Source organism: Cricetulus griseus (genome assembly GCF_003668045.3).
Source record: "Cricetulus griseus strain 17A/GY chromosome 1 unlocalized genomic scaffold, alternate assembly CriGri-PICRH-1.0 chr1_0, whole genome shotgun sequence".
NCBI lineage: Eukaryota > Metazoa > Chordata > Mammalia > Rodentia > Cricetidae > Cricetulus > Cricetulus griseus.
The window spans coordinates 189,296,608-189,308,632 of record NW_023276806.1 but is presented as its reverse complement, the minus strand read 5'-3'; the positions used below and the strand labels follow the sequence as shown (position 1 = coordinate 189,308,632).

Genomic DNA, 12,025 nt, shown 5'->3' with positions numbered 1-12,025 from the left:
AACAAACAAGCAAAAAGTCATGCTAAACTGAAATGAGTGATATGGTTTGTTTTTGCACTGGGTTAACAGTTCCCTTTCAGGCCTGACTTCTATGCCCACCACCTTATCTTTCAAGGAAAGCAACATAATTCTGCTTCTACAATTTTAAAACACTCAGTCTTTGACTGAAACAAAAGTCATTTAGATCTGGAAAAGAACCAGAATATTTACAAATCCCACTTCATTGTCAACAAGGGTTGGGAAGTCTCTCCACTACACAGCCACAACTTGATGGCTGCTTGAGACTGACCCTATCCTGCAGGGTAGGCTGCCTCACCATCCTATACAGCATACTAACAGTCTGTACAGCATACTAACAGTCCAGTCAGCCCTACACAAACGCCATGGGGATGTAGTGAAGTCTCACAATGCAGCAGGTAACCTTTGGTAAGTCTTTTCAAAACACATCTTCTTGCTCAAAGAGGGCTCGGCTCGGGCTCGGCTGCGCCATACCATACCCCCACCTCCCATGGCAGCTACTCCACACTTTATGCTTTACCATCGCCACCTCATCTGGCTTGGGTGACGAAGAACATTCATGTTAGGAAGATTACCATCTAGCTCCAACGGTCTCAGCTTAGTTATTTCTTTCTAAGAAGGAGCCTAGATCTTTAGTGTGTGTTGTCTGGGCCATTCTAACAACCCTGTGAGAAGGAGGGCAGCATGCATGTCAAGACAAGAGCAGGCTGGTGTCAGGTGGACTCGGGTTTAAGCTCTGGCTCTACAATGACTGGTCAGAAGGCTTTGAATACATTATTAAATGTTGCTAAGCTTCAATTTCCCCTTCCATAAATGGAGAAAATAACAGAGCTCTTAAATGTTAGCTAATAATAATATGTTACTGTGAATGATGGCTGTCCAGTCTGTTCCAGGGTCCCAGGGCCAAACTGTACCACTGCACACTAGCTGGCTGTGGAAGGCACTTGCTGACCTGGCTGCCAGAGGAGATGGGAAGGCGTGAGAGGACAGAGGCAGCCTCTGCACATCCCTGAGCTTCTCCAGCCACAAAGGCAGCAGGACTGCCTGTCATACTCATGTCAGGTCTCTCTCCCACACATCTAAGAAAAGCTTCATCAAAATAGCTATCTGATTTTAATGTATTGATTCTTCATTAAGAATGCATTTCTACAAAACAATGACTTTCCACTGGAAATGCAACTAACTGGGGCCTACCACAGACTTCACAAATTAGAAACTCTAGGGGCAGGATCACATGTTTTAACAAGCCCTCTAGGTGACTGATGGTCCTCCAAAATAGTGCCCCACACAGATATACTTCAGAGAGTTCTATGACATTCCTTAGACCCTCCCACCTACTGGGATAACTAGGCACAAACATGCCCAAGATGCAGAGAGTCAGAAGAATGAATAGGTAGGCAGAGGGGCCCTGTGGGTAGATAATAAGCAGTTCGAGTAAAGAGGAGAGATGCTGTCAAGGATGAGCAGGAGGGGAGGCCCCAGGGGCCAGGGGCCAAAATTTATACAACAGAATAGGTACCATTAGATTGACTAGGTCTTCCATCAAGTTTCACTGGTGGGAGGAACATGTTGACTCCTGGAGCGGCCTGAGCAAGCTGTAGGACATGGGTCAGTTTCCTGACTCCTGTGCTCACAAAGTAACTGCAAGTACAAGATGGAGAGGAGGAGGGAGGAGAGAAAATGAGGAGCAGAGCGGGAAGTGACACAATCAACAGCTGTCATTTGTACAAAAAGAAAATATTTCCAACAGTCTTCATTTTTGAAGTATTTAAAACACAAGGTAGCCCCCTACTTGCCCCCTTTAGGCAAGACTCAGAGAGCCTAGCCACCCCACTCCGTGCTGAGGAGTGCCCATCCACAAGCCAAGCTTCTGTTTTCTCCCGCATCCCCTGGGCTTCAGGGCTCTCTGTCCACAGGTCTCAAGCCTTCCCGGGGGCGGTGGGTGTGTCCTCATAGGTCTGACAGGCATCTTGGGATACCCCAAGTCCCAAGAGGAACTAGGATGGCTGAAGTTTGGACACACTAACCAGAAAGACAGAGCATAGGTAGCCAGATGGGGTCAGGGTCCTTGTGAGGCACTCTCGCCCCCGAGATCTGTTAATGTAACAGCAAGACTGCTTTCAGTCTGTGCTCTTATCAAAGTGAAAGTCTGTGTCCACAAGTCATTCAGCAGAATAGAAATTTTTCCAAACCAGGTCAAAACCAACACCAGTGCAAGTGTATTCACAGAATCCCATATGGGGTCATGTTGTTACTGAAAGCAGTGGCAAGTCTCAAGTTTGTGGTCATGTCAAAGGGCAAGAATGACTCAAAACTGAACCTTAGGAAGGCAAAATTGTTTTAAAGGCTGCTTAATGGCGTAAGCATGCTTTGAGGGTCCTTTGCCCATGATTTTCTGTTGTTAATAAGTAGCTCACAGCGACAAGCTGCAAACTTGTTCAGGGAAACATAAGGAATGAGTTCCTAACAGAAAACTGAAAATGTTAGAGCTGAGGACACTGTGGCCTCTTTCTCCTAGGGGAAAGGAACACACACCCTTTAGTTGCTGGCCTCTGTGTACCATTGCAGGCTTCCCAGCACCCCAGGAGACCACAAGTCAGTAGCTCCCCCATAGCCTGGGGACAACAGAGTGTGGCTCTATGAACCCTAGGAACCTAGACACTGAAGCTATGCCTAGCAGTACAGTCCAATGAAGCTGTTCTCAGCATTCTAGGCTGTTGTAGCTTCTCTGCACACTGCCTTAACTCCATCCCACCCCTACCCCCCACCCCCAGTAAGCATCTGCAGCCTCTTCATTGATCTGGACTTTAGGATCCTCATGTACCAGAGGTGGAACACTAACTCACAAAGGCCCTACCAAGTTGTGCTATGGTCCAAGAAGGTCCTCGACAATGTAAGGAGCCTACAAAAATACGAGATTCTTAAAAGAATAGAAAAAATGTTTTGCCCAAACCGGCTAGTCTCCCTGATCTTAGATCCCTGCCAGAGGTATAGGAAGGAAGCAAAAATAGAACAAAAACTTCTTGCACCTCTGGGCAGGACACCACAGACAGATACTCTCTCTGAATGCACTCCTAGGTAATCCAGACACCAGCCCAACTCCAGAGTACTCACACCTTCTTCCACAGGGCCCAGCCCCCTGGCAAGCTCCATCTCCCAAGTTCCCTCCCTCCTCCTATTACATCCAGGCCTGGTTCAAGTATCATTTTGATACCAGTCCCCTTTGCCACACCATAAAATGTTTCTTGAATTGGAACCCCTTTTAAACCTTTGACAACTGATCCAAAACACTTACTGTCCTCATCTGCTAGTCTATTTTGTGCTTACCACTCCAGCCAAGCAAAAATTACTTTGCAAATGAATCCCATTATACACTCTGCTCATTCACCTTGTTAAGCCAGCACAAGAGCTTTGGCTGTTTCTGTTGTCTTTATAAAGGACTACTTCATTTACCCAACTTCCCTTGAAATAGGCTGATCCACAAAATTGATCTACATAAATTAATTTTCCTCTCTACCAGAAACTTAACCCTTTATGTGGTCGTAAATCCTTTTCAGAGTAAGTCATGGTATAATCAAATGAAACTTTATTTTGGCCATTTTCATTTCTGTAATACATTAGAAAGCCTCCCCATCTCGGTAAGCAGAACATAATGAATATCGATTAATCTTTTCCTTATGGTGCAGGTCTAACTTAATGAGTAACAGTGATCATTCCAGGCTGTGGCTGCAGATGCAAATGATCCAGACTGACGCTGACTACATGGGTGCATTCTTCTGTGCCCTCTCACTCTTTCCCGGTCACAGGATTCTCTGAAACTTCCGTCCCATCTGAAGTTCCTGCTCTCAGTGTGGATTTTAATGACTGGATACAGGTACACAGAATGTGGAGGGTAAACTCCCTGTCTTTCTGTAGAATCCCAAGAATTTACAATCTGGTTTCTGTCAGAGCTGTAAGCTCTTTGGGGGGGGGGGGGCACTTGCACAAGTAGCAACTGTTTTCCAAATCTTTGTCATGTGATTTTTACAGGCTGCAGGTACAAAGACACCACAAGACATGGACTTCTTTAATGGGATGATGCCAAAGTTCTACACAGGACTGGCATGATGGATTTTGACAAACCCTTGGAAGTCAGTTATAATGAAGAATAATTCACAGATTGAGAAAGGAAATATTGTATGAAGGGAAATGCCCAATTTTCAAAAATAAGCCTTTAAATCAAGATTGGATGTGATGTGTAACTGTGTAAAGAAGGGCTCTTTTCATCCCTCATTATGAAATGCTTCTCGGTGTTTTCTCACTGCAGATGGACAGAACCACCAGGGGAGTGGGGGGCCCTTGTTCTATTATGTATTAGATGGCATTCTTTCTGTGACAGAGGTTTTTATAATGTCTACACATTAGCACACACAAAAGAGTCAATCACTCTTAATTCTCTTTAAGCATGACACTTAATTGATCAGAATGTACTATAGCAAAAGTAGTTAGACAAGAACTGTTAAAACAGAATACTACCTAAATCACTACAAATCTGTTTGGTATCGTGTTTACAAATAAGTGATACCACAAAACTAATTTTCAGTTGTGAAGGGTTTGCTAACTTTTTTTCTTGGTAATGATTTTCCTAACTTGCCTTTTTAAGAGCAAAGTCATCCACCTGAAAATGATCCAGTGGCATGAGACTGTCCATTGTATTTTTGTCCTTTCTACTGGCCCTAGCCTGTCAAGAGAGAGGTTGCTCTTTGGAAGCTGGCCTTGTAACCACTCTCATAAACACCTGGCTCACTGACTGGTAAAACAGGTATGGCTTTTGCTGACTCAGAATCTATACAGAATCTGACAAACTGCCCTTTCTAACCTGGGTGAACTAATATTACACTGAATTTTAAAGGCATTGTGCACTCTTTTCTTCAGTCAAGGACAGTTCAAGTTAGTGATACTTTATGTGCTCTGCTTTCTGTCTGTTCTGCAGCAGATAGTTAAGAAAAACCCTAAGAGCTGGAAGTAGGCAAGTGAAATTCAAAGAGGTGTGCATAGCCGACCAGCAGGTGACAGCTTGGCTGGGGGTGAGGATTTCAGACATGAGTATAAGAAATATTTGGGGGGGGGGCGTGGCATGGTGGTACATACATACCTTTAATTCCAGTGCTCTGGAAGGCAAGTGGATCTCTGTGAATTTCAAGCTAACCTGATCTACTTGTTGAGTTCCAGGCCAGTCAGGGCTATATAGTGAGACCCTATCTCAAAAAGAAAAAGACTCAAGACCCAAGTGAGTATTATAGTGCAAGTCATGGATCCTGGTCTGCAATAAAGTATTGTTTAGATGGCATTAGAAAGAACAGTCAACGTCACAGATGTTTACAAAGTTCCTACTAGGGTTAAGGAATTGTACAACTACAATGGGAGGACAAAAAGGTGCTTGTCCTCCAGGAGTTCCCCAGAAAGTAAGAACCCTAAAGTCCCTTTTCTAGCATATCTCATACTAATAAGAATCTTATTAAAGAATTGCATTCAGATTTGATTATCACTATTGTTCTTAATGGAGAGAAACTAGAGAGTTCACAACAGAGAAAGGAGATGTTTCTGAGACAAAAACAAGTTCTGTGGAAAAAGTAAAGAGTACAGTTATTATCTTCAAGTCTATGAAAGGCTTTCGAGGAAAACTAAAAGAAAACAAGTCTGATTAAAGCAGATGAGATTTCTAGCAGGCCCAGGGATCTCCGGACCATCAGATCCATGGAATATTAGCACTGGATAATGAAGGAGTTGCTTGCTTTCCTAAGTAACAGCTACCAGTGAGGGAAACATTTCAAGTCAGAGAGTGGGTCCTCGGTAAGGGCAAAGAACACCTTTCATCCCTGGGGATGCCTTCCCAGGGGCACAGCTGCAGCCCCTCACAGTCTGTCTTAGGATCTGTTTGCACACGTGTAACCTAGCACAAGAGAGCTGCTATGGAAGAGACATTCTCCACCTGAACCAGCGGAAGCTCGATGGGAAGATGGGAATAGAGACTCTGGAAAGGTCATAGAGGAGAAGGAGGAGGAAGAGGAAGAGAAGACAGACAGACACACACAGAGAGAAAGGTTTTTTCTTCAGTGGCCATAGGGGAATTGAAAGAATGCCATCTACTACATGATCAGACAGGGCACAGCCCTCCCCCTAACCCAGGTGACTCTGCTGAAGGCAGGGAGACAGCTATCATTTCTCAGAGGCTCCTGCTCCAGGGCTCTAGGTTCCCCCAGGTAAGGGTACAGCCAGGCTTTTCCCAGAAAGATCTACTCCTGGGAAATAAGTGCCCAAAGCTGCTGTGTGACTGACTATTCCATCTCTGCCTGCCAGTGAGCACCCACCACATGACTATCTGGAATACAAGTGAGACATCGAAGCCAGGAATGAATTCTCCAACAGGCGCACATGGATGGGGCACAACACAGCCTTCAACTCTAAATGTAGAAAACAAAAAGTACTCCAGCAGAATGTGCTCGTGAGAACTGTATTTGTGTTCATGAGGATACAGGATAAAAGTTAAATAATGAAGATGAAAACAGCATCCTGTGCAAAAGAGATGCTAATATTTAAGAAATGTCTAAGGAAATACGTAATGAGAAGCTTTGAAATTCATACATAATTCTTTTAGTTCAACTAAAGAAAACATTTCAACATAAAAGGGAAGTTGGGGGGTCTTCCCTTTACACCATAAGAAAACAAAAGTATGTAAGAACTGTCACACACAAACAAAAAAGCAAACAAACGAACAGCCATTGCATCTGGGTCAGACACACTTCCCAGTGAGTCTGTGCACGTTTAAATATTTTGACTTTCACTTCCTCTATTCCTGAACTCCCAGAGGTCAGAGGTCAAGTCTTTGTCATTTCTCCAAACACAGAACCTGCCACAAGGCCCAGGACACAGCAGAGCCTTTGTAAATGTTTGCTCAGTGGATGCATGAAAGATGCGCCCTGCTCTGCAGAATGAGGGAACAAACCTGGAGTTGAGCATGCAGAGAGTGCACAAAGTACATGGCCCAAATCACAGTCTAAGTCATAATCACCATCGCCAACCCCAAGACTCTCAGTTTCTTTTAAAGAAAAAATAAAGATCTTCCTGTACTCTGGGTTTTCAATTTTCTGGGTTTTTTTTTTTTTCTCCCCTCCTTCAACAAGGTATTGTTGCATGAAATGGAGCTATTATGAGCTTGGGTCTTTCAAGTTCACACTCTATTAGTGGTTACACAAAGTCTGCTAGCATTATTCTGAATCCAGCCTTTGACTGCAACCGCAAGCAGTTGAATCGTCATACTAAGGCTACCAGAGTGCACTGGCAAGGCATGCATTCAGAGAACAATAAAAGATGCACAAATGTCCTACCCTCTGATCATCACTACTTTGTTCCGGGCAAACCTCAAAGGGTAGACCTTCAAGACTGATCTCTATGGGAGAAAGGAAGAAAGGAAGGAGCATGAAACGTAAAATATGAAGAATATAAGCAGCTATAATTTGCATAAAGCCCCCAAATTTCTTTGGTAAGAAATTCATGTTTAATGCCTAGTGAGGCAGACCCTGGGTAAGAGGCTGGGTAAGAGCCTCTCCTCTAAGAAGAACCAGTAAGCAACTGTTGGGGACTCCAGCCACCACCTTGTATAGGAGTGGGTCCTCGGTTAGGGCAAAGTCCAGGGGCACAGCTGCAGCCCCTCACAGTCTGTCTTAGGATCTGTTTGCACATGTGTAACCTAGCACAAGAGAGCTGCTATGGAAGAGACATTCTCCATCTGAGCCAGTGGAAGCTCGATGGGAAGATGGGAATAGAGACTCTGGAAAGGTCATAGAGGAGGAAAAAAAGGTGCTTTCTTCCATGGCTACAAAGGGGGGGGTATTGTGGGTTACACTTTCCCTGGGGTTGTCATGCCTGTAGGCAACTCAGAAGACTGGGAGATTAAACACATACTGAGAAAATGCCTACTCTAGGCAGGAACTCTACTAAATACTAAGTTCTAATGGCATCCTCACACAATCCAATAAAGGCTAAAAGTTCTAAAATGTAAGATGTCAAGGTCATAAGCTGGATACAAACTCCAATTTCTCTGATTTGAGTGTTCTGCCATCCTGTCCAGTATCAAGAATAAAACTAATATCTTGCTTCGCTATTCAAATGTAATAACAAGGAAAACAAAAGTTACACTACTAACTAACAAACACAGACAAAGACACATCACAAAATTCTTTTGAGGGAAGATGATTCAGCTTGGTGGCCAGGTGTCTTCGGGTCCATCTGATGAGGGATTTCAGCATGCCAGTGTTTACAATAAGCCTGAATATGAAAACTTCTTTGGTTTCCTCCACTCTCATCTACAAACCACATCTCAGGTAAGACATAGTTAGCTTGGAATTTAGATCCCTCTAATTGGGAACCCATAGAGATACGGACCCCTGGGGTTGACCTTTGCACTGCATACTAAAAAGGCCTTGGTAAGCAAGTTGATGGAGAAATAATCACAAGGCAAATGTTTAACCTTGTAAAGAAAATACCCCCCCCTTTTTTTTTTACAAGAAATTTAACTTGATCAGTATCAAGTCACTGAAAACTAACATGCTATTTATAAACCTATTCTTTAAGAAAGTCCTAGAAGACTTTGCCACTTACCCATTTGTATTATCAAATATGCTTTGTTTCAAAAGCAGCATGCCTGTCTAAATTTCTACATTCCAGTCTTCACTCAGTATTCCAATCACACTCCATTTGAGAAATTCCAGCTAGAAAGTCTCATGTGTCATTAGACTTCTGAGAAGGATCTTGTGGATTATTAGGAGGAAATCCCTTTTCTTGGAGAAGTCTGCAGGAAAAGCCCTGCTCATTTAAGACAACACACACACACACACACACACACACACATACACACACACACACACACACACACACACACACACACACACACGGGGGGGGGGGGGGGCTGGGTTCTGGTTGAGATAATAGTAAAAATCAGGTTCACTAAATCCACAGATTGTCACTTCGGGTCAAGGGAGAGGTCACTGTCGTCTTGGGCACACACACTGTGAGTTAATGTAGGTCCTCATAGCATAGTCCTTGACTATGGAGGTCATTCATCTGTCTCACAGCAGGCCTAACAGTCACTCTGAGAAAGACCAGGCCTGAGCTTTGGGCTAGGTGATTCTGGGCTGGTAGAGAAGCAGTGCTCAGCAAGACTAGGAAGATAATTATGAAGATGTACAGAGATGATCCCATAGAAGCTACAAACAAAAGAACAGTTCAGAGAACCCACAGACAAGATTCAAGAAAGCCCAGGGTTGAAAAAGGTGACAAATTAGGTTGCCTGGGATAGAGAAGGGTTGGAAAATAAAACTATGAGCCGAGACCCTTGAGATCTACAGTCCTACACTGTAATGCCTTACGCACCTGTAATTCTTTATCTGCCATATCACTGAAAGAACCAACCATACTAGGCCTTACTTAGCCCCCGGGGGGGGGGGGGTAGCCTACATTCCTCATGGATTCGAATGAAATCAACATGATAAATGCAGTCCCCAAGGACTTTGTACAAAGTTGACAAAATACACCTCAACCCACCTAGCCAGCCCCCTGGAAGAGGAAAAGCAGCCCTCTTTTACAGTTGTGGATTCAACGCCAAGTTCCTTCTAAAATGCTCACCCCGAGTGTCCAGCAGAGGGAGTCTCAAGGAGGTACTTAATAAAGAGAAAACTGTTTCATTTTAACACTCTAGACAGTGGGAGCTTTGACTGCAACCCCCTCCCCTAGAACAGATGAACAATGAATGCCCGACATGGTCTCTCCTACGTGTTCACATGCCCACTGGCTCGTTCCCATTCTATGTGGTGGAGTGATCTGAAATTTTGTTTTGTTTTGTGGAACGGTTAAATGGACCTTGTGTTCTTCAGAATCAAAGAGGAAAGCCCCTGGAATAACATTTCTCTGTTGCTTTCTAAACAGCCCCTTTGTTTCTCAGAGACTCTGGAAAAAAATATTTACAGTCCATAGGTTATTTACAGCCTCATTATTCAGAGCCGGACTGGTAACTTTATTCCGTGCAGAAACCTAATTCATTAGGAGCCCTGGAACTAATAACAGATTTTCTTTTCAGATAAGTTTTATTTTTTTAAACCAGCCTCTCCTAACAGAGATAAAACTATTAATGAGATCCCTGTTTCGCTGGGGCCCCAAGAGTTCCCCAGCTTCGTAGGATTACAATCTCCCCTCGCCCCTCCTCTTGGTTCCTGGCAAACCCGTTTCCGTCTCATTTGCGATTTCATCCACAGAATTATCTGAACAAAACCGAAAGAAAGCCAGATGGACCCACGCTAAAAGTATGTAAAAGGGCTGTTATTTCAATGATTTCACGAGAGACACATTTTCACGATGAAAATAACTGGAAAAAAAAATCGGGCACACTTTGGTTGAAAAAGAAAAAAAAAAGCCCCCGTACTTCAAGCACACAAAAACACACAGAAGTGTAAAAACTTAGTTGATTCGGGGTTGATTTTTTTTTTTTTTTTTCCTCGCTGCAAGCTGACGGAACTGACTGAAGAGAACCGAAAGAGTGCTTTGCGAGGCAGCCTTACCTTCCCTTTCTCATGAAGGCAGTCAGACCGGGGAGAGCAGCCAGCGCCAGGTGAAGGTGCACGGCGCCCAGATGCAGCCAGGGCCGAGCCAGAGCCCTTCCTCCGCCCCCCAAGCCCGAGCCAAACTACACTCTGCCTCCCGCACGCCGACTGCGGGGAGATTTTAAGCCTATTTCATTGTTCTGCCTGGGTCTGAAATGGACTTTTCATCTCTACCCTCTCTCGCCGCTTGGCCCCTTATAATTGGATTCCACAGCCGCCGCCGCCGCAGCCGCCACCACCCCCCAAAAAATATCGGAGGCTCGGGAAGAATAAAGGAGCGCGCGGGGTGGGAGCGGAGAGGACGGGCGAGCAGGAAGGAGACCATTTAGATAAAGGTGGTGGGAGGCTCGCATCCCCTCGGTCCACCGCGGGTAAACAGAGCAGTCGCGATCCGGCTCGCCCCGTACGCCGCCCCCATCGCTTTCTTTGGGCAGCAGCCCACCCGGCACACACCCCCCGGCCGCCTTCCCCGCCCCGGGCAGCAGCTCCCGCTCCAGGCCGGCTCCGGCACCGTCTGGGCCCGGGATCGGGGCACCGGGGAGGGTCACGAGCGCCCGCGGCCGGGGCCCGGGGCTGCCTGCGGGGCGAGGGGCCGCGGGCAGAACAAAGCTGCGGGGGCCGCGGCGGGCTGGCCGGCAGGGCGAGCGAGCGAGCGAGCGAGCGGGCAAGCCGGGGGCCCCGGGGTGCGCGGGCCGGACGCCGCTTACCTTCGTACACGGGGGCCATCGGGGCCGGGGTGTCCGCGGCTCATGGCAACGGAGCAGGGAACGCGGCGCGCGAGCTCGGCCCCCTCAGCCTCAGTGGGAATCTGCCATCTTGAGCCTGTGTTTCCTCCGCTCTCGGCGCAGCCCAGGCCGCCAGCGCCCGCATCACCGCCTCACTTGGCCGGCGCCGGGGGAGGGGGCCGGGCGAGCGGGCGAGCGGGCCGAGCGCGTCGCCGGCCGCCGCCCACCAACCACCACCACCGCCGCCGCGCCGCCGGTGGCCGCGGCCCGGGCCCTGCGCGGGGGGCTCGCCCGGCCCGGGGCGGCTAAGGCTTCCGGGCCGAGGCCGGGGCGGGTTCCCGGCGAGGCGCGGGAGCCGGGCGGGCTGCGGCGGCCAGGCCCGGGCCGGAGCTCAGCTCCGCATGGCTGTGAGGCGGGGGCGCCGGCAAAAGTTTGCCCGTGAGGAGCCGGGGGAGGGGGCGGGGGCGGGGCGGCGCGGCCGGGCGCGAGCGGGCGGGCGGGCCGGACGAGCGGGCGGGCCCGGCGGGCAGGCGGGCGAGCGGGCGAGCGCGAGCGAGCCGGGAAGAGCCCCAGGGAGTCCGCGCGCAATCGAGCGCCGATGGCACGGATGCGAGGAAGGCGGGGAAGGCCGAGCCGAAGGACGGAGCC

At 47.4% G+C, this 12,025-nt stretch overlaps 1 protein-coding gene across 6 annotated transcripts in view; it reads right to left on the bottom strand.

The window, feature by feature from the left end:
• The window catches only part of Hipk2 (homeodomain interacting protein kinase 2), a 190,508-nt gene extending 178,909 nt beyond the window's left edge, over positions 1–11,599 (bottom strand). For 5 of the 6 annotated variants that reach the window (XM_027391501.2, XM_027391502.2, XM_027391503.2 and 2 more), the window contains exon 1: positions 11,360–11,599. In XM_027391501.2, the coding sequence (XP_027247302.1) occupies positions 11,360–11,403 (44 nt within the window). In that variant the 5' untranslated portion in view covers positions 11,404–11,599. Of the gene's footprint in view, positions 1–1,537; positions 1,560–11,359 lie in introns of those variants that run through there. The other variant, XM_027391505.1, reaches the window with a different exon arrangement.
• Between the last annotated feature and the right edge of the window lie 426 nt (positions 11,600–12,025).